The 23,410-nt window shown below is 41.1% G+C and overlaps 1 protein-coding gene across 1 annotated transcript in view; it reads right to left on the bottom strand.

Moving 5' to 3' along the window:
• Window positions 1-23,410, bottom strand: part of ltk (leukocyte receptor tyrosine kinase) — a 58,374-nt gene that overhangs the window by 14,919 nt on the left and 20,045 nt on the right. Inside the window, exons 2-17 of the mRNA XM_030391499.1 lie at window positions 23,008-23,106; window positions 20,881-21,030; window positions 20,359-20,587; window positions 16,873-17,012; window positions 15,720-15,851; window positions 12,856-13,005; window positions 12,224-12,324; window positions 11,936-12,096; window positions 11,409-11,503; window positions 9,203-9,274; window positions 8,634-8,808; window positions 7,722-7,872; window positions 7,436-7,564; window positions 7,017-7,173; window positions 3,088-3,273; window positions 1,445-1,543 (exon numbers count right to left, since the gene is read on the bottom strand). Of these exons, the coding sequence (XP_030247359.1) occupies window positions 1,445-1,543; window positions 3,088-3,273; window positions 7,017-7,173; window positions 7,436-7,564; window positions 7,722-7,872; window positions 8,634-8,808; window positions 9,203-9,274; window positions 11,409-11,503; window positions 11,936-12,096; window positions 12,224-12,324; window positions 12,856-13,005; window positions 15,720-15,851; window positions 16,873-17,012; window positions 20,359-20,587; window positions 20,881-21,030; window positions 23,008-23,106 (2,226 nt within the window). The remainder of the gene's footprint in view (window positions 1-1,444; window positions 1,544-3,087; window positions 3,274-7,016; window positions 7,174-7,435; window positions 7,565-7,721; window positions 7,873-8,633; window positions 8,809-9,202; window positions 9,275-11,408; window positions 11,504-11,935; window positions 12,097-12,223; window positions 12,325-12,855; window positions 13,006-15,719; window positions 15,852-16,872; window positions 17,013-20,358; window positions 20,588-20,880; window positions 21,031-23,007; window positions 23,107-23,410) is intronic.

Below are 23,410 nucleotides of genomic sequence, written 5' to 3' on the forward strand. Positions count from 1 at the left end.
GAGGGATTGATTTGATCAATTTCTTGGTGAACTAAGTGGAAAGACACCCAGGAGCTCAGGATTTAATCTTCACACAGACAGGGTCTCTTTGCCCTGGGATCTGTCAAGTAGAACACAACCTGCTCCCTGAATGACTCTAAGCAGCGATGCAACTCCCGGTTATGTAACGCTAAAGATGCCCTTAGGTTACCGTTGCAAAAGTAGAATACAGGGTGATTATTAGCTGTGTGTGAGGTAATGTCCATTAAATGAGTCTGTTATTCTCCAGCCCGTCTGCATGTTAAATTGCGGGAAAACACACCAATCCCATCCATTTTAATCAACTTCACGTTAATCAACATGACTTCTAATCAAAGTAATGTGTCGACTCTGTGTTGTCAGTTGGGATTCTTGTCATCTAATTCCAGTTTTATGTTCTGTTCACCTATTTGTTGATCAAATTGTTGCTATGAAACTTTCAGCCAAACTTTCACAGTGCTACTGGCCACCAAGCTGCTTTATCCATGTGGTACACACATGTGCTCTGTTTTTTTCATGTTCTGTTCTATTCTATTCGGCTCTAGGTTGATTAAGAAGTATCCGCCTCTGACCGTCCCCATCAGCGGATCGAGCCTGCTTTTTATTCTTTCAACTCTGTGTCTCACGGTTTTCATCATTTATTATTATTATTGATTTGTGCAATCATAGATAAGAACATAAGTACATTTTCCTTTATCAGGCCACATTTCATGAACCGCCTCCTTATTTGTCGTCTCGACTGACTACTTAAACTAGCTGCAGCTGCGACCTTTGGTCATGTGAACAAATTATGTATGTCACACCCGCCGTGTCTTGAGGGAGTGAGAGTGCTTTTGAAGTTATGCAGCTTCTTCTGGGTGTGAGCTACAGAGACAGAGACTTGATGATACACGTTAGATTAAAAGAAAGGGCTAGCTGATCATCGAATACACATGTCCTGTTACTGAGCACTGGTGACTATCTTGATGTAATTTGCTGATTGTTGTTGTTGTTGTTGTTCTGAGTCAATCGCCTGTTTCCCTTGTGTGAAACTTTTTATGCTGCTGTCTTGGCCAAGACCCTCCTCGTAAAAGAGATTCTGAATGTAGATGGGAATGCTTCTAGTAAAATAAAATAATAATGATATTAATAATAATTATGATAATGATAATAATAACAATAATAATAATAATAATAATAAAGAAGAACTTTGATCTACTCCACTTTCAAGCTTTTTTCCAGAGCTGTCAACTGTACCTCATGGTTAAATCAGGGTTTCTGCTCAAGGTCCATGTACTAGCTATTTTTTTCTAATCTTCTAAATAAACTGTTTTCGCCTTCTTTGCTCTCTGCCCTCCTCCATTCTCTGTCGGCCTCCTCTAATAGGCAGTGTCACTATGAGATTAATCAGTGTCAGTGTCTTCATCGTGACGTGTGTCGGTCTCACCTGCCAGAGGCAGAAGGAAAATCTCTCCCACTGGGTGAATGAACGAGACGCCATTCTGACCATCGGCAGTGATCTCATCCGTCAGCGCGGCGTCGCCCCCTGTCACAAAATGTACATTGTGCGCGCTCAGTCAAATCAGTCAGAATTACAGCTTATTGAAACCATTCTCATCCATTGTGACACTTCATGCTTTGCAGCAGGTTTGACAGTTTTCTCCGACGGGGAACCACCGTGTTGAACGACACCTTGCATTTCAAGGCTGTTGACAGAAGGTTGAATGACAAAAAGCTGTGATTTTATTGGAGTGATTCAGCTGTTAGCCTCGCAGCTCAGGATATATAAAGCAAGATAGAGTAAGGCATCAGGAAGAAAGACAATGATTAACTAACCTATAAAGGAATTGATTTGACATAAGGTCAAAGGTCAGAATAATATAGAGTAGATTCATTTTGGAGGTGATTTTGAGGTGAGATTTCTCCACATTGCTATAGTGAAATATAACCAAATGTGTACCTGTGATAGAGTCAGGCCCATCGCGAGAAGGCAAGCAAACCAAGCAATGGTTATGGTTATGAATAAAATGCAGCGACAAACTGTGTGAGCGCCCCTTTGATAGTCAATGCAGTAAAGTGCAATGACACTGTTATCGGGATCCCCCTCAAGGGGGCCCCTCTCAGCAGTCGCTGACAGCAGCCAGCCAGCCAGGTTTGTGACCTCTGCTGCCGGCAAAATACAAAACCTCGGCAGTCATCACATGAAGCGTAATAATGCATCAGGAAGCCAGAAAAGAAAGAAGAGAAAGGAAGAGGAGGATAAGAAAAAACAAGATAGTGGTAAGTGATACATTACACTGGATAAAATAGCTCTACTTGTCTTGTACAATTAGTGTAATTTCGCAGCAGGTAGGCTAGCAAAAAATGTTTATGTTAGCTACCTGCAGTAGAAGGCAGTGTTTTATTTTCTCACTTTGTGAGAACTGAAAAATGTTAATGTGAGTGTGTGTATGTATTTATGTATGTGTGTGTGTGTGTGTGTGTGTGTTTTTGCACATGTTAAAATGTTCAAAATGTTCAAATGTTATGCACAGTATATGCAACAGCAGTATTTGCACTGTCAAAATTTTTTTATTATATAAAGTGTGGGCGAACTTAAACTGTATGGCTATGCTGTGGTTCCTGTAGGCTTTGCGTGCGGGGGGGGGCTCCATGTCCATTTTGCTTGGGGCCCCAAATTCCTTGAAACGGCCCTGGATAGAGTTAGGCATCAGGAAGAAGATGCAAAGACAATAACCTCTAAAGGAATATATATAAAAGCAAAGCAACTGTCAAAAAATTGAAAGGTGTAATTGCTTTGTATGATTACCGTGGCACAGAAACGAACAATGTCATCTCTAAACTGCACATGCCAAATATGTTTCTAAACCTTTTTTCAGTGGAAATTGGGCTATTTCTGTAAAGAGTCAACTGCTGAGTGCAACAGCACAGCCATATGAATTAAGATTGATACTGTATCCGAAATCACAACACTTCGTTTGAGTACACGAGTAGAAGAAATGAGGCAGATGCCGAGAAAAGAAAGTGATTTGAGGTTTTGTTGAATGTAAGCGCACTGTAGTTTAAGTGTAGCTGACAGAATACTGTTACCTCTGTAACCTCCTCCGCCGCCTCCAGCCGTGCAGGCCCCACCTCCACCTCCAAAACCCCCAAAGGTGGACCAGCTGAGCTTGGACAGGGCCAGAGGACACGAGGACCCCCCCTCGGCACCCTCCACCAGAGACTTTCCTGCACTCAGGTTAGGACTAAGACCATCTTTCCAGCCTCCACCTCCACCTTCATGGAAACAAACATGCACATTTTTGTAGAAAACACTTTAAGGACACAAATGTTACAAGGTTATAGACAATACAGTTGGAAAATTCTCGGTCAGATGATTCCTGCTGCCGTTCACCTGGAGTGAACTTCATCTCACCTATTGCAAGTGAGCAGGGGTGGAGAGGTTTTATCTACCGGAAACATGAATGCCGTAAGTTTTCGCAACACCATTTGAGCTCAAGCAGGAGCCCAGCAAGGCAGCTACAGAGATAACATGAGCAGATATATTTAGGCAGACTGGAGACATGTCTGGCTGCACATCAGGGTTATCTTGATTTCTTCCAAAGGGAGTGTGTAATTTTTTAACCTGTTATGGTTATGTCTGCAGTGTCAGTTATGAGGGCACTCCTCCTGGGATTTTGCGTTGCATTTTGATAAAGCTAGGGGAATATCAGGACACACATGTAAGAAAATGGTCAAAGTCAAAGCAGCAGAGGCCAAGATATGCTGAATCTTAGCCTCTAGTATGGGTCAGGCCCCTAGAACAATCACTAAGTTCAATTTGGAAATCAGAGAAGGAGACATTCATTACTCAGAAACAAAAAATGATTTATAAGCTTGACTCCAAGGTGGAGGTTTTTATTTTGAGAGTTCATGTTGTAGTTTAAGTGTTATACTCAACATTCTATAATTATTTTCTGATGGTAATTTGTAAATATGAAATTAATTCTAATGTTTTTTGTTTCATGTTGTCATGGAAAACGAGGCAGGCTCAAACAGGTTCAGCCGTCTAGCAGATAAGACAGCACTATACTCCTTTTGTTAACATTTAGACAAATTTATCACCCTGAGGAAGGTCCTATGCACTCTACTCAGCTGTTACTGGAGGCTGTTGATTTTCCTTAGAATGGTGTATTAACGGCAGGGGGGCCATTTAGTTAGAGAAAGCAGTCTGACTGTGTGTTCAGAAACAATATTAGGCTCTGCTGATGTGTTATTGATGAGTTTCACGAAGGCAACATTTTCCCAGAAAAGGCTCAGTCTCGTTCAAAGTCCGATAAGGAAGAAGACTTCAAGCTGGAGATTTGGCTGAAACAGGCAGAACTCTTGTTCCGTTTCCAGTTTTCATCGCGTCGTTGTGCGTCTTTGTTCATGTTCACAGGCAGCTTGTGAGAAGCCATGAAACGGCCCGCTTGTGTCTTTTGTTCACCACTTGAAACACATAACGTCAACACTGCAGTTTCTGACAACCGCACACAATTGTAGACAGATTCTCACTTTAGTAGAAAGTGATGGTGTGGCTGATATTTTTTAGACAACGCTCAGACAGTCATTCCTCGCACAAAAAGTAGAAAACATTGACAACACAACCCCACATATCGTAATCGGCGCTCTATCATAATCATACATTATATTACACATACAAGAGGTCAGGCTGGGAACCCAAAGGTTCATTCATATTTCTCATTGTTAAAATATGACCAGTGTGTTTTGACTGTACCTGAAGTTAAACCTTATAAACACGTGTAATTCTCAGGATGAAAACATGTCTCATTTTCAGGAAGAGTATGAATCTCCAGCCATCATAATTTCTATAATCATATATATATGTTATTTACGAAGTTGGAATTTTCTGTTTTCTTCTCCAAGGCAGTGATGTGATATTGTCCCTTCAGCAATGAATAATAACAATATTACATTCACATTTAGGGCATTTAGCAGATGCTTTTGTCCGAACGACAGTAATTCATACATACACTGATGGCGGTGGCTGCCATGCAAGATGCCGACCAGCACATCAGGAGCAGTTTTTGGGGTTCAGTATCTTGCCCAAGGACACTTTGATAGCCCTGACTTTGGCAACCTTCCGATAACAAGATGGTGGCTCTACCCCTGAGCCACAGCCGCCCCTATATATTAAAGAGTAGCACTAACGCTGTGGCAACATTTTTCCACCACCTAACTTTAAAAGCACTCAGTAAAGCAAATTTAAAATCCACAGCCACTGTAGGCCTGTCTGGACTTTGGCTGCACAACTTTCCAATGTGCGCATGAAATGGAGAGACAACGATATCCTCCATCCTCCTTCCCCCCGCAGCCACGTCAGGTATACAATGTGGTTGACAGTTTACAGGTTAAACAAGCGTAGGCTAGAAGAAGATTCTGCTGAAAAACAGTCTGTTTTAAGGTTCCTCCATTCATGTCCAATTGTGTTGTTGAACGCAGCTCCATTTACTCTTGGTCCATCCCCTGATCCTCTTTGTCTTTGTGTAATGTTTTGTCGCCATAGTTCAGTGGTTGTTGTCATTGTAAGGTCTTTTAGTAAATAAATGTTAAACCATAAAGTCTCTGTTTGTGGTTTCTGTACATTTTACAGTCCAGTCACTGACCACATTATGATTTTGCCATCGCTTAACATAAATTACGATAAACTATTTCACTTAACTCAATATGTGTGTAATAGACCCACTCTTACCTGATCGGGAAGGGGTTTCACTGTGTTACTGTGCTGACTATGAGGTCACATCGCCGTTCGAGGGACTAACAATAGTTAGTCTGCATAAAAACCTTTATTAATGGCACGTTAATATTAATATTTAGAGCTGTAATTTTAATCTCACAGCCACGCATTATTCCTTGAGAAATCAATGAAAATGTAAATAAATAAACAAATGACGACCCATCTTGCAATGTTAAAGAAAATGAGAAAAAAATTATGTGGATATGTCCTTTTAACCAAATCCACACCAAAAGTTCATGGGGTCTATTCTGTGCAGAGACTCATCCTCCATTAAAGTTTTTCCAAAAATACTGAAGCAACAGTAGTCTTGTGTGTACTGCTGCTGACAAACCAACCGATCAACAGGCAAACAAACAGATAAGTGTCAAAACGTGATGACAGGATGAACGGTTGCAACAACGCCATGCACATCCACAAGAATATGCACGAACACACACTCACTACTAAGAGCTACATATTTCCCCTGGCACTCAGATCTTTAACTAAACAATCCCACAGAGACGTTTCAATAAGATGAGCTGGTAGATGGTCTGTGCTGAGACTCTGTCAGTCAGATGGGATTTATTGAGAATGTTCCCACAGGCATTTTCCAGGAGCAAAGAGAGCCCTCTCTGCCATATATGTCTCGCTTCAAAGGTCAAGACCTGTCAGGAATCTAAAAATACAATCCAGATAGATCGCATTATCCTCAGAACAAAAACACCCCGCTGTGAAGGATCAAGCATGCATGATCCTTGGTGCCCTGCACAGAACAAACAACTCTTCCTGTGTCTTCAACCGTCATGTCTACGTGCACAGCTTTTAAGCCTAACTTGCTTTTTATATCACATAAAAGTCAAAAAATCTGTTTCAAGGAGAAAACCTGTAGTCAGTCAGTGTTCTTTCTTTCTTTCTTTCTTTCTTGTTGAACTCAAATTTGAACCTCCTTGAGAATTTCATGTGTTTGAAACTATAATATTACCATTTTGTCATTCCACTGTCTTTTTTTTTTTTTAGAAATATTGTATTTTTATCAACCTGAATTAGGTTGACAGTCAATGTCAACAGTTGCCATCAGAGCACTTAAAATAAAAAGCCCTTGTGAGGATTGCATGTTCTGTTGTTTTCCTCACTCTCAGCGTGTCAGGGTGGAGGGAGTCATCTCAAAGCCTTGGCACAATGAACTGAAAATGTCTGCATGACTCGTCACCACTCAAGGTGCGTGAACATCATTTACACACAATCAACACTGGTACAGTACCTGCAGCGCCAGTTTGACCGTTGGTACTTGGAGCTATGGTGCTGTTCTCATACTGTTCCAGTGGTATGTGGTCCAGACTCGGCTCTGGGTCTTCAAGGTAGGCATTTCCTCCTCCTCCAGCCGCAATCAGCAAGGGAACCAGCTCACCTGCCTCCATCTGACAAGACAGCATCACTGTAAATCTCACTGATTTGATCAGTGGTGAACGTGTGTATATTGGCATTTCACTTTAAATGAAAAACCTTGTTTGTATGTCCAATCTATATCTAAACCCATGGATTAGAGTGTGAGACCCTGCTGAATCGTTCCAGTGCGCTTGCGGACATTTCCGATGCCTATCAGTATGCACACTTAATCCGCAAGAGTCGTAACAGAAAGGACACACACTGAAACAACACAGAGTTTTTTTTTTCTGTCACCTTAAAGATGTAGGTGGCTCCGCCTCCTCCGCCTCCACCCCCAGCCCACTCTGCACTGGCCTCTCCCCTGAGATTGTCCTCAATCACTGATGACTCACCCAGGCAGATATTCTGGGTGTTGGGATTTCTCTACGGAGGATTATTTAAAGAAAGAAGAATATTTGAATCCAGCAGGAAGGAATCTTTTTTTTTTTTAAATCTAGGTCATTCTCGTCTCCCTTCTTCTTTGCAAAAGATATCCCAGTGGGACACTACACATGTCAATGAATCCTTCACCCCTACTCACCCCGGGACACGCATCCTCTCCCTGATGACCCACCAGGATGTAAAGTATGTCTCCTTTCTCCAGAGGAAATATGGCAGATATAAAGACCCCGTGGTTGCGTTTGTTGTGGTTTTTGGCTCCTTTCCCTCCTGCAGCACCGTATGCAGAGATCCTGGGGGAGACCAATGCACAACAAGAGGATTACATATTGAAGAAATTGCTTTATCATACTAGATAGATATACTGCAATACACTTGTGCAAATGGCTAGAGATGTCTGCCATAACACACAAACAAGGAGACAGAGTCACCTGTGGTGAGGATTTCCCTTTACAAACCAACACAATGTGTTGATATTGGCTAAGTACAGCTGTGTGTGACTTAACCGAAGCAATTCACCGTGCTCTGTTTCATGTTGTTACTGTGATTCTAAGGTCCCATGACTGGCTGTGCAATGACGGTCAAATTGCTTGCAGTCTTGATATGGCAAGACAATAATCGGTTACACTCAGTGCTGCCAGAATCGTTTAGATCCAAAGCACGCAATCACACCTCCAGTCTTTGTGAATGAAATCTGTCCAGAAATAAGCAATGGACAAATTGCAAACCACAGTCTAACTCTTTCTATCAAAGGCTGATAAAGCCTGTGAACTACAATGTGCAAGATACCAAATCCAGGATTGCTCCCAGTGGCCCCTTTATCACTTTATAGTGTATATTATTGGTTACCTAATGAGCAGGTGGTTACAAGGTAGCCTCTGCCACCAGTGCACAAATGTGTGTGTTACTTTGAGTGGTCGCTAATACCAGGCATATAAATACAGTCCATTTACCATTTTGGATTGTGGTCTTTTCATGGGATTTGTTGACAATAAGAAAAATACGGAATATCGCCAGATTTACACTTGAACAAGCTATCCCCTCTATCACTTACAGGTATCTGTTAGTAGCAGGCACCCTCCACATCTGGACTCCTTTTAAGGAGCCTTCCTTCCCCACAGTGACATTGACGTTTTTGTTCCTGTAGGTGCTGTCGCACTGGGCCTGGGTCGGGCCATGGGGACCACTGGCGCCGCATGAGTTAAACCACCACGTCATCAAAGAAACCTCTAGAAAAATAGAGACAAAGACAATGAGACATGAGCTGCTGGGGACTGTTGAGTGAGCTGGTAACTGTAGGTACTGTATATGCGAGAGAAACAACAAAACATGCAAGAAAATATGTGAGGCTAAGATAAACAGTTGAACATTAAAGAGCAGGAACACACATACGGCGCTACATCTAGGAGCCTGCCTGGAAATTGCATTAAGCACCTGGTAGGTGAATTCAGAACGGATTAAAAGCTTCTGGTCAGCCAATATGGTAGTTAAAGCGTCAAGACAAATGCACAATCCAACACCTGCTATCTAAATTGTGCAGGCAGATTAAAAATGACATGGTAGACCAGGCACACTTTGGAAATTCACAGGGTGTCCCAGATGACAGCCGGAGCTGCAGACTACCTGAGGCAGAGGGCTCTGGAAGGGGGCTTAAGAAATCCGCCAAGTCGATGATGGGCTGGAGATAGTTGAGATCTGAGGAGAGGCAGAGAGCCAGGGTGGAGAAAAGTGGGATGAAAGAGAGAAAAGGAATCAGAGTCAGCCTCCTGCATTCATTGCGTCTCTTCAGACAGAAAGCGACATATATGAAAGCAAATGACAACAATTCAACGAAGGGTTTTATAGATGAACATGGAGACATTTCCACAGACTAATTCCTGGAAACATCATGAATCCATTCCTCCCTAAGTCCTTGTCATCCACTGTTTAGCATTCAGACAGTGCATTTACAGAGGATGGCATCCACTGTGCTGTCCTTTGCCAGGTGGTTTCCTGTCCCCAGTGTTGAGTCTATGATATAGAGACCATAAAAGCCAGCACAAGATCCCAGCACAAACAGGTCATAAATTAAATATTTAACTAATTTATGGTTTACTTAAGTTCGTCTGGGGTCCTGAATTGACCACGATGTCAGGGTCATATCATGGTAAGAGAATGTCCCAGTCTTACCCAACCAGAGCGGATGAGCATCAGTCACACGCACCACTGTTATCACTCTGCCTGTCATCCTTCGCTTTAAATCACAAAACAAAAACAGACTTATCCCTTTAATCCAGTGTATCAAAGTGCAAATTTATATCTGTGTATCAACTCTGTCAGCACACTAGAAAATGAAATCCACCCGGGATCATTTAAATAGCGCAGAGAGGGCTTTGTAAAGTCCTTTCACATGTGTCCGAGAGTAAAAAAATCCAAAGTCTAAAGACGCAGAGGAATGTTGGCGCACATACCACATTGCCGCAATTGCAGCAGAGAATTAAACGCTGGTTACCCTCAAATCATGACCAATCATCGACACAAGGCTCTAAATAAGAGACCGATGACCGCATCGAGCGAAAGAAAAAGCAGTTGTCATCAGTCAGTCTTAAACGCGGGCAGGACTTACTGTACTGCTCTGCTCTTCATTTCATTCAGCAGGGGTCTGAGTCTCAGAAGTGCATGGATCATCTCAAAAGTAATGAGGGAAGTCATAAGCAGACAGTTATGAGACAAATAGTCTTATTAGGCTTTGTTGCGTTTGTTGCACAGTGGTCTGTGGCCACAAGTTCTCCTTTAATATCCCCTTCAAGAGGGAACAAAATTGTGTTTCCATTTAGTGTATCTGTGCATAAAACTGTGTGTTTACCCTTGAGGTCTTAAAGTCATGTCAAAAAAAATTCTGTCCTAATAAAACATTTGCAAAAAAAAATGCTTTGAACAATAAAAATCTTGCGTAGTTTACATCCATGTCTTGGGGAGTTCGGGGCTGTATTCTTCACTGCATTTGTTGGTGTATTGCTGCGTTGCCTCTTTGCACGTTACTGCCACCGACTCAGGAGTGCGAGGAATGTAAGGGAGGTGTATCGCGATGCCCACAAGCTTGTGAATGAGTCGCGTAAAAATATTGCTCCATAGCGAAACTAGTGGGTCGCATGATCTGATGTTGCCATGTTGGTGGTGATCTTGGAATAATTAATGTTGTTAAAAAACGACCGATGACATTTTAATAATGTCATAACTCAGCAACACATGGGAGATGTTATCCTTTCAAACTCTTATTCAGTGTTGTATAAGGGTATATTTGAACACAGACCATGTTTTCCTAAAGCTAGCCAAGTATTTTTGTTCCCTGAATCTATAAAAAACCACAACAGAAAATTGAAACGAATCAAAATAAATAATAAGTGAACTTAGTGTGGAAATGATAAGTGAGTGAGTATAATCATCTGTTCCAACTGGATACAAACTCTGCTCTCCTGAGTGTGAATCCTATACTGGACCCACTGAGCCACAATGCTGCTCCAGAAGCAGTTTTTCAGCACCAACACCAACAAAAGGCAATGTCAGATACACCTTAGTGTGCTAATCTAAGTCTGCATCTCGAGTGAGAGAACACACCAAACTTACATGCCATTTTCCATAAATGTAACATTCCATTTGAGCGCAATGTGGCGTTCAGAGTCATTCTTCACTCAAATGTTGCCCTGGCTCTTACATGTTTACTCCCCCTTGAATTGAACTGAAAATAATCTTTTCGATTTGTATTGGTTTGACATAACAATTGAACCATACGGCAGTATTTCTGTTATGGTCTCCAGAATTGTATCATGCTATGTAAGCAACAGCTTACCTGTCTTGAAGCAGGCTGCTACAATTGCAATGTCATCGAGGGCCACATCAGCATTGGAGCCTTGTTCCCACGTAGCTGTTACCTTAACATGGAACCTGGGGTAAAGCACATACCGGTTGCATATTTAAAAACTGCAGTTGTCTTACGGTCTTCCAATATGAGCACAAAAACAGATTGTCTGGAAAATAGGTCAAAACTTCAAAAAGATTTCAAATTCTTTAGATGACGGCAGCATTTTCCTCTTTCTCATCATCAGTATGTACGCATTGCAAAATCTTCAGCGTGACTGTAGAATTGTAATGGCATTGCTGCCTGAGAAGTGCTTGAGTTTTGCCACGAAATATAAAGGAAATGAAAATGTGAGTCTGATATGGAAAACTAAAAATTAGTGAAAAAAGAGTGAAAAGAGGTCTCTAAAGTTGAATGAGAGAAACTTTGATACACATGTGACCATGCCTGATTCTTGTGCTGTAGCACTTCAGTTGCATGATCATCTACTTCTATCCTTTTTTTTTTTTTTTATGTACCCATGTTGAAGACCAGTCAGCTGCAGGGCAACTTCTTCCCAGTCGTCTGTCCACTGACCATTTCTCTCCCAAACCAGTGGTGCAGAGTTGGTCCCATTCTCCTCTATAGCCACCAGCAGAGAACCGTTAAAGTCCCCATACAGGTACAGAGAGAAACGCATCTGCACAGAAAAACAGACACAATTTCAGCAAGGAGTTGGCATCATTGACTGGAGAATTTGATGCCACACAAGGAGCAGGAAACAAAAACACATTTATTAAATGACTTTGTCTATCTAAATAACTGACCTGGCAGGCAGCAGTAGAGACCGGTGCAGGGAAATAGGAGCTCTGAATGGACGCCTCATGAAGGGAATTACTCTCACTAACCTGCAGAAACAGGAAGTGCCCTGGGGGCGCACAATAAATGTGACACGGCAGAATGCTATCCAGGTCATGACACAGAGACATGCCAGAGATACATTTAATGTGTTACGTTGCATTCTTTCCAGCCATACTTTTTGAACTAATTGTTGGATGAGAACACTAAGCCGTTCCGGGAACAAATATGCTATGCAGCTGGATTTAAACGATCCATATGAACCTTTGAAGGTAATATGGTGTAACTTCATGTGGTAGTAATCTAAGGAGGTATTCCCATAAAAAAGCTTTGTTTAGGGAACACAACAACTGAAAGGCTTGTATGAGTTTTGACTGTGAACAATGTGAGGTTTTTGTGAAAAGAAGGGATCTCTGAGTTTTTTTACTTCCTTCTCTCCACAACAGAATGATTCACCAATACAGGACAAGGTTCACCTGAGGGATAAGATGTATTGATGTGCCCATTACACACGTACTGCACACACACACACACACACACACACACACACACACACACACACACACACACACACACACACACACACACACACACTGCCAACCTGGTGTGCTCTGCAGAGTTACACCCTGCATCTTCTCTCTCTCCAGCAGCTCTTCTCCAGCGACCATTCTCCAGGCTGAGTGCCGGTTAGACACGGACCAACCACATGCATCCCGTTCAAACGAGCAGTGCGAGCCAAACGGAAGAGCATCTGGGGGAGGAGAGAGACTGTTGTCATATTTCACTTTAACAGAGACCACAGCTGTTGAAAATGTTAATGTTTTCCACATGATTCGTCTTTTTGGAGGCATTAGACGACCATCAATAACATTCTGAAACGGGTGCCATAGTCCTTGACGTGAGGAGTTGACGTTTCAGTCTGTGTGCCTCTCATTTCTCAAACATAGACACATTACAACATTTTGAAACAATGGCACATCACTCACTGCAGGATACTATAAAGATTATCGTGCCGAAGGAGTGAGGCACCACATCATCTATTGTGCCACAGTCCACACAAAATGAAGACTGCTGCACAACAACTTGCCGTAGTGATGTTCATATTTGTAAGAACAAAACAAAAGCAGGAGAGCAGGGATCTGGGTGGGAAGCAGTAGTATGTTAGCTAACGTTAGTCTTAGGGGTTTAATGCTCCTGATGAGTGTCCTGACCTCTCCCAGATTGTGAAGGTAATGTGTTTTTTTTGGCATCTTACAGTCACATGAGACATTCGATGACAACTTAATCTCTTGCATCCAGCATGTTGTGTTAGGTCTGAAGGCAGGGGGAAAAGGTTGCAACTCTGCGGGGAAAAAGTGCCTTCCATCAACGCCAAAATGGGTTGCCAATACCTCCAAGGGTTACAATATTTAAAGTGACAACATCACCATAACATCACCCACAATGTCTAGTTTGATATGTCAACACATTTGATAAATGTTGATTAAGGTTCTCAGTAATCCAGGTCATGGTAGTTCTGAGTGCTGTCTCTCGGGCAGCTGGACCTGTTTCAGTTTCTTGCAAACGTCTCTCCTCTCATCCAAGAGGCTTCCTCAGTTCTGACTAAATGGAGGGGAGTTGCAGTCTTTTCACCGTTTGCATTGACCCAACCAGCTTTCATGCGGGTTGTTATGTATGGAGGACCAAACCTGACATAAGTAGGTTGCTGAGGTTAGGACCTCCTACCTCCTCATTTACATATGGACACAGAAATACAGAAATAAATATATGTAGGTGAACAGAAATACAGAAATACAGAAATAAATAAATGTAGGTGAACAGAAATACAGAAATAAATAAATGTAGGTGAACAGAAATGTATAAATAAATAAAAAGCATTTATTCTTTTATTTATACTTTTATTTATTTATACATTTATTTCAGCATTTATTTATCTATTCATTTATTTATGCATGTATTTATTTATGCATTTATTTATGTATACATTTATGTATTTATATCAGCATTTATTTATGTATTTATGTATTTATTTATGCATTTATGCATTTATTTATTTATTTATACTTATGTCAGGTTTGGTCCTCCATAGTTAGGGCTAGGTGAGCCCGGTGCGAATGGTTGTTGAGCTGTCTGCTTCTGTTCCTCCCCAGACAGCTCAAGAAGCTGAAACAAGTCCAGTTGCCTACGATATAGCACTCAGACATTTTAATAAATATGCTAAAATACTTTGTAATAATATTATATGATAAATGTTTACTTTCAACAGTCTGTATACAAATGTAACAACAAACCTGTGTGCATCAGAAATACAACTATAAACCTTTTGGATTTTTTTTTTTTTTTTGTCATTGACAATGATGAATAATTTTGTTTGCATTAAATGATATTTTCCTGTTTATCACTCAATACATTTGTGAATCCCTCTGTACTCATCCATCAACATAGAAAACTATGCATCTACTGGCCACGGAGATGAAAAATTGACATCAGCCTTTTAATCTGATCTGATGTCAGTGTCCCACTCAGATAGATAGATTCTACTGGTGGTCCATTGAAAAAACAATGATACCACCACAATGACCCAGCTCTTTCCCTCGAGGATCCACAACTCAAGGACTTGAAATAGCACTCACTTCATTGATTTGATTACTGACTAAAGCGAGGCCTTTTGATTTTCAGTGTGGTGAAGTGTTTTTCTTCACACTGAGAGATTGATGTTTTCAAAGAGGAGGAGGAAGCTCGGTCAGATGAGAAATGGAAGGAAATTAATCAATGACTGTCTGAAAACACACTTTTCACTGCAGCATATTTTTCCAATCTACGATTTCAAACACCATATTATTACAATTGGATGAATTTCTTGTGTTTAGACATTTTAAAAGCATGGCTTCAAGATGGAAATCTAAGCAAAGCATATCACCTTCCTAATGACACAATAAAGGAATTTCCTGCTAATCAAGAAAACATATCTTATGAGAACATTTGGATGCAATTTATCTGAGGACAGACGCTCCTTTCAGGCTTCTCACTTTAAATGCTGATATAATAGTTACCTCCTGCATTTTGAATATAATTTGTGGAGGCCCTTGGCACGGAATAATCTGGTCCCCCCAGTCGAAGAATGAACAATTTATCATGGATCTAAACTTTAATACAGCTAATGCAAATGGCCAGCAGCCTGCCAATTGCTAGATATTCGGCTTTAGGACTCCTGTTCTATACGCTGGTCTCATTTAACTCTCAAACTGAAGCACTCACACATACACGTCTTTTGCCTCCCATGTTTTTTTCGCCTTCCCAGTCTCGGTCCAATCAGTCAATAGTGCACATCAAATCAAAAATGATTCATCGCACAAGGGGAAGCCTCTTATGCTAACTGCAGAAGTGCATTTTCAAGTATGACTTACTGAAATATAAGGCCACAGGTTTCTCCTGTTACATAACAGAGAAAAAAAAAACCCTCACCACAGATAAAGCCCTCATCCTCTCCTAAAGGGCAGTCAGTGTGGAAGTTGCACACTTGGCTCAGGTCGATGCAATCTCCGGAGTTTTCACAGTGGAACGAATCCTCACATGCTGCTTCCATCCCCTGGTGTTCTGCATCACAGCAACCACACAACCATTACACAATCATGTAATCACATTTTTCTATATTACGGAGAACTAAACCCAATGTAAAAAAAAAAAAAAAAAAGTCAATAGGTGTTTCGAGGTCAGTGTTAGATAAACAACAATCTCATATATATTCTTTAAATATGAGCTAACTGGCTGTTAGCGCAGCTTAAAAAAAGACAGGAATCAAGGGGAAAAAAACTAGCCAGGCTCTATCCAATATAGGTAATTATCACCTCTGAGACTTACTTATTAACACTTCATATCTTGCTTGTTAAAATCATGGAAGACTAGACTGTGAAAATGACACTTTGCTGTTCAGGGGGGGGCGATTACTCCCTGGAGCCCATGCTGGTTGCCTGCTAGAGGGTTAATGAATAGTTTCCCACAATTCCCTAAAGGAACCTACAGCTTTATACAAGTAAAACCATTCAAACTGCTGAACAAGGAAGAGTGTTACATTGTTACAATGTGGCAAATAAACTATGTATTTTTGCCGTGACTTGGAGATTATCTTGATAGCAAACTTAATTTCATGTACAAATAGACTCAGTGGCCATCAAGCTATCAGCTACTGTCATGGAAATGTCGATCAGAAATTTTGCCATTAAAGTCATAGTTAGTGATGATGTTGTTTCAGACAGGTAGAACAAAAAATGGCTGAAGAGATATAAATGAATTTACACATTTCCATCAACAACTACTGAACATTACAAACATGTGAAGGTAGAATTTATGTCAGAGCTGTTGGGCTTAATTGCAATAGATTGCACGGATGGCTCCAATAACAATTCAGTGTCTCTCTTTTCAGTTGCTGTGGAAACTGTAAAATAGATTTTTCCAAACATATGGCACTTGGAACAGACAGCCAGCGGCTTTCCAGTTTACAAAATGTAGAGCGAGTTCCTCCCTGTTGTTTAAAAATAGATGATCAGATGACACAACTGCGACAGGCTTTGGTTTGAACTGAAATACATGAATAACAGCTCCAGCTTGATAGACTTACCTGATTCACAGTCAATGAACTCCAGGGAGTCCAGAGCCACTGTGGCTCCACCTTCCCCCAAACAGGAGGTGTAGAGCAGGGTCACCTGAAAGGGCTCGTCCACCTGACCAATCACAGCCTCCAGAACCTCCCAATCAGCCCTGCATAAACCAATCACAGAGACATATTTTCTGCTGGCAACTGTAGAAATTCACAGACTCTTTCATAAGAGGGGGTACATTTATCAACACAAACACTAATCAGCAGTAAGAAGGGCTATAAAATCATTTCTTTTTTTAAGCTTCCTGCACAGTCAGATGTACTGACTGCATCCCTATTTTTGTTCTTTGGAAAACTTCTGAATGCTATCCTCTGTGATAGCATCTTTACTGAAGTGTACTAGATATATTATAAAATCCATCTCTCAGGGTCTAACAGTAACCCGGTGCTCTTATGCCATAAAAAATGCTGCACATTTTGTGGAACGGCTGAGTAATGTTTCATTCTTGGGAACATACAGTGAAATGAAGATAAGGCATACAATCTGGGGGGCTTTTTCCAGGAACATTAAGCCTCTGTTTCTGCAGGAAAAATACTACTAATACTACTTGAACTGTTGCAGAGCTCTAAGAACAGCGAGCACATGTGAAACATCAGAGCCACACAGCACGATCATAAATGTGTCACGTGTGATAGGAATAGTGCTTCAAATGGGGAGTCAATCCATGAGTTACATCCACAAGTGGGAACAGTGGACTGAATAAATGAAACAACTGTCTGTGTGTGTGTCTCATAATGTGATTGCTTTGTCCATTACTGCAGAGACACTAACAAAGCCAATGGACAAACTCATTGCATATGCTCATCCATCCCTCTTCTGTCATAAACAATTATATATAAATTCATTCCCAGAGTCTGCATCTAGAGACATGAATGCTTTTAGCTCTCCAAAGATGGCTGCCCCTTAGCAATAGATCAATAGGGAAGACCTGTTCCAAACAATACACAGGGGACCGCTGTCTCCACATGACCCCAACTCTGCTGTTTGTCCCACATGAAAGCTAAGAAACATTTTCCTTATTGAACTTTAGAGCCACAGAAGTAAAATGTGTTAGTCTTTCGGTCCTCGCTCTGTCTACAGGGTGAATCTAAGCTCCTTGTATTTATTTCACAGGCTGGGCCCTCAACTTGACAAGCACTTCAATCACTGAAGATGCAGGGTTTTTCCTTTTGTGACACTAACTGGCATGTTAGTCCGGCAGATTAGTGAGATAATTGTTCACTTTGTGATACAAGCATCAAACTTGGCACAAATATTCTTTGGGAACCACTTTTTCCAAAAAACCTGTTAGCCACGCAAAAAATCCAATATGGCCACCAATTTCCAATATGGCCACCATTGAAAGCCATTAGACTTGGTATTTGACCTGGATTGAGATTGGATAATCACTTTTTGATGATCTTGATATTTAAATATAGGTGAAAGGATCTGAGCTTTTCAACTCTTCGATAAAAAGTCCAAAAATGTGTTAAATTGTGAAGATAGACGGCATTGAATGGCAAAAATAACGCCTTTTTGTACAAATTTTCGTTAGTTTAGTTAATTGTTTTTATATCAATAGAATATTTAAAATGAATGGGAAATGATCACTGGCTTGAACTGAACTTCACCAGGGCACACCTTCCAGGTTAAGTAAGTGCATGTTTTTCTTTTTTCATTTTGTTTTCTTTCTTTTTTTTTGTATACATTTTTTAATTTCAATAGAACAGGGAGGTTTGACAGAAGGACAGCTTTGGTGATAATTTGCACTGTTCCTTCTCAGTGTTTCCGCAATGCCCCCTCCATCATCCAACCGGGACATGTCTTACCTGCCTGGCAACTGGTTGATTGCTGGATAATGAGTTGGAGGAGATTTCAACTCTTCCTTTAAATCTGTCTGACAAAGACAACACTTTCTCCATTCAGTTTGAGATGCAGAACTCAGTGGATTAGAAGCAGCCATTATGTGTAATAGTTGAGGCCGAGGAGCTATCCTTTTACCACCTAACCATACAAAATACAAAAGCACATTCAGATATGGGACACAACTAGGTTCAAACATCAAAATGCCCTACACCTAGCCCGATCATTCATCTATTGCGATCCGTACACCATCCAGGTAATTAAAGCCCCATTACCCTTGGCTCAGCTTTTCCGCGCTGGCACATCCTGTCAATTCAGGTGAAGCTAACTATATTACAACTAAACTACTAGTTGGTGTATATAAAGGTCTAATTAGATAGCATTTGGGACACTAAGCTATACTTGCTATAATTACAGTTAGTACTCTAATTAGCTGACACTGAACCTCATGCTGAGTCTCACAGCAATGATGCCACCAGTGTGCCCTGGTTGTGCTTTGACATCATGCCGTCAGCACAATAAACGTAATCACCAGTGACACTGGCCATTTCAGATTTTTTGTTTGAGGTGTATTGTGGTGTTCTGGGATGCATATCAGTAGAAATAACGCCATGGATTGTAATTGAATAACTCTGCTAGCAACCATGCTAAGTAATCAATTATGTGCAATGTAATGGCCAGCAGCTAGCAAAACTAATGTCAAATATATTACAGCCTGATCTTTGAGTTGATCCAAGCTCACGAACAGTATTTCTGGTATGTGACAAATGTATTGCACTTCCTTTTCAGCTCACTACATGCGCTGCATTATCTAGATATGCAACATTTAACCAAGTGTCCCAAATTTGACTAGTCAGAGCTATATTTTCCATTAGCGGGAGCTAGCTAGGAATAAGATGGATAAGCGCTATGGAGACTTATTATGATTCATGTAAATGCAGAACGTATGGTCAGGTCGGTGGTTGTTCAGATGTGTTAGAGACACTTTTTTGACCGCCTCAGGGAGACAGGAGCCGACTGATCAGTCCGACTTCCTTTTCTGACAAGGGTTGGAAGTCAGATAGGTGTGTGAAGGCCTTTACGAAGACATTTTTCAACATTTTGAGATTGATGAAAACATTTTGATGTAGATCATAAGATTTTGCATAATTGAAACTTCATGTGTGATAACATTTTACAGAAAACTACGAATTTGAGTCGTTGCCATCTTGAAAACTAGCCTTGAAACAGTTTTTGCATCATTGGATTTGTCTACTCAAAATACATACAATTCGATGTCTAGATCTTTTAAATATGTCCAGCCATTACCATTCTACAATAAAAAGGGGTTTTGGTACATTTTATGTGGCCGCCATCTTGAAAAATGGCCACCATGTTGGATTTTCAGGTGGCTAACGGGCTTTTCTCAAAAAGTAGGGTCTAGGCATTATTCATGCCAAATTTGGTGCTTGTATCACAAAGTGAACGATTGTCCTGGAATTTGGACTTAATCTGCCAGACTATGTTGTGCTACATAATCAGTACACTGATACATAAATGATAAAGACTCTGAACAAACAGTGCAGCACAGGCTGGAAGAGCCTGTTCTGAGTCTGTTTTCTGACCTTCGGTCGTCACGTCTCCTGTGGGTGAGAACCATGGTGTGAACAGCTGAACCTGAGAGAACTGGCTTGATCAGGAGTGTGAGGTTCCCCACTGCTGGACCAGCCTCATACAGAGCCACCTGTAAGCTGCAGGACCTGTCGCTTTCTGGCAAGACTGGGCTGGTGAAATAGTACTCGCATGTCCCAGAGGCCTCGGCAGTGGGAGGGAAGCTTAGGAGAAGGAAGTGGCCTAGGGTGATAAAACAGAGTAAAATTTTCACATTTGACAGTTTTATAGCCGCCTCATAATACTGTCATTCCTGCAAATCATTTGACAAACACCCCAACGTTAGGACAAATCCCAGTGTGGGCACCAGAGTACAAGCACACAAATACAATTCAATAGAGATTCAAACGAGCTCTGACTGAGTTCAAAGATACTTTACAGGGTTTTCTCCCCCTAAATATCGAACAAGAAGAAGAAGAAGAAGGCATGGGGAGTATCCTGAAGCACTCATTTAATTTCTCCTCAGTGGTTCTCACCATCAGAACTTCCCTCTGAGTGGTCAGTCACAGGTGTCATCCCAGCGTGTGCAGTTTCAGGTTGCTTTGGAGACACCACCGACCAATCACTTTGGTCGCTGTGATTTGATGAACTCCAGAAGCACTGTGACTCAAAATCACAGTAGGTAACTGAGAGACAGAAAAATGAGAGCGTAGTCTGTAATTAAGTGTTCACTTGCGAAATGTTGAATTCACAATGACAACTGGTAAACATGTTTTGCAGAAAACGAACAGCATCTGTGATTCCCCCCAAAATGAGTCAAAACTGATTTCTCCAATTAACAGCCAGATTGATGATAAGAGAGGAAGATGTTTGCAGCGTGTTTTCTTGCGATCACGAGAAAAATATTTAATGATCTCAACATAATGAGCTGTTTTGCTGAGAATATAAAATATTCAGGCCAACGGTACACTGGGCCGAATATTTTTCCCTGGACTTTTGTCCAGACCAGCTCACAAACAGGCTTGCGATTGCTCATTTTTTTTCTGGAATACCATCAGATAGCATGTTCTGCTAACACACAATATTAGCACAATAGTTACGTGTTCCTTCCCTCATACGCGCTCTGTCCTCCAACAGTACTTGAACCTTAGAGTTACATTCCACACAAAAGTTCAATTTGCTCATCATGCATAACCTCAGAAGACAGATCAAAGTAATGGGTTCAACCCAATCACAGCACAAAAGTGCAGGAATTGGCGAAGAATCAGTGAGGAAAATAATAGCTGTGAACCTCTGCTCCTCTCTCACCATAAGATATACAGGGCCTCACTGAAGCCCAACAGGGCCAGCTGTTATGAGAGAAAAAATAATACAATAGACCTCCTATCAGATGCAGCAGCCAAATGGAATTTTCCTCGGTGTCATGCCAGCATGAGGCCAGTCAGCAAGTTTGCAAAACAATCTTAATTTCACATTTCATTAAATATTAAATTTAAAACTTTATGCATGCAGAACTGCATCAAGACACTGATTAATGTAGTGGATTATTTAAATTTGCTGCAGTTCTGGAACAAAAACAAAGTTGTTCAAGTATACCATCAAAAATAAATGTGTATGATTTTAAATGACCTTCACCACATACTGATCACATCAATGGTCCATGGCCCAAACTTCCTCCAATGTTTATTGAAATCCAAAATCTGCCTAACAGCCCAACAGAGAGGCCCTTTGTAAATGTTGAGTGACTGTGCATCTGTCGTCTGTTGGGGGGGGGGGAATTGATGAAGAGGATGAGAAAAAAGGAGGCGTTTGAGACATCATGTGATGGCTGGAGAGGAAACTGCCACTCCAGTTAATCTGACAAACAGCCATAGGAATCCCTCTGGGGATAACAGACAAAAATATGAAGCTCATCATCAAACTCTTATTTAATTGTCATCTATATATCAATGAAAAATGCTTCCTCTGATCGCAAAATACTGGAAAATGTGGCTGCTTTGCCTTTTCGGTGCCAAACAGTTTTCCCAGTGTCAACAAGCTTCTTGTGTGCTGCTTTATTTTTCCACCTTCACCGTCTAACAGAGCAGTGTTGTGACACCTCGAGTCAAGCTCGCACCTGAACCTCATAATGAGCAGTTTTCTGGTCCTTTAAGTTTCTCCTTGTGGATAATTGGCAACTCATTTCTGACCTTTAAAAAGGCTTCATGATGTCATGGGCTCTATTAATCAAATGTTCCTCTCCAAACAGTGCGTTCCTGTCAAGACAATTTACTTTCAAGTCAATGACTACATAAGTTTATGCAGGGAGATGATAATAACGACACAGACGATCACAGATTTGTTGTTTTTTTCTGTTTTTGTGTGTGCATATGTTTGCAACAGTGATTACATTATAGTGGTGTCACATAACTGGAATTTTTAACTTTGATAAAATGCCTTGAAAAATACTAAAGAGAAAATTCAAACAAGTCAATTTACTTCTAGCGGAACCAAGGCTACGTGAGCACTAAAATGCTCATCAGAGAAGAGAGTTAAAAAAGAAAAAGAGAAAAAAAGCAGCAAGCACCGGCAATACTGCCAAAAATAAGTAACCAGTTGGAATAGTCTCGAAAGATATATCAATAAAAGTATATTTTCTGACAACACCAGTCCATAACTCTTACATTGGCTGTCATCCTCTGAGCCCAAAGGATGAGGAAGCAGCTGTTCTGAGAAGTTCTCCTCCAGAAATCTGTCCAAGAGAGCGTGGCAGGCACTGCTGACTGAGGAGAGACAGACAAAGAGTGGTTTAAGCACTTGTTTTAAATATGAAGGCCCATCATACATACATACAGCTCTTCTAGGTGTGATACAGTCCTCAATCACCCTGTCTGAGTAGGAATAACTGGGTGCATGGGTGGTGGTGTTCCAATGTTTGTCAGAGGAATTCATGGCTGTGGGCAGAGGGAGTTAGCGACAGCACAGCCTGTAGCTGTTGAGTACTTGCCAATCCATATTTTGGAAATGAAAAGATATGTCCAACGACATTCAGATTAGAAGTGTAGATTATGGTCTGTCTCTATGTGT

The sequence above is a fragment of the Sparus aurata genome, chromosome 16 (assembly GCF_900880675.1).
Source record: "Sparus aurata chromosome 16, fSpaAur1.1, whole genome shotgun sequence".
NCBI classification, from domain to species: domain Eukaryota; kingdom Metazoa; phylum Chordata; class Actinopteri; order Spariformes; family Sparidae; genus Sparus; species Sparus aurata.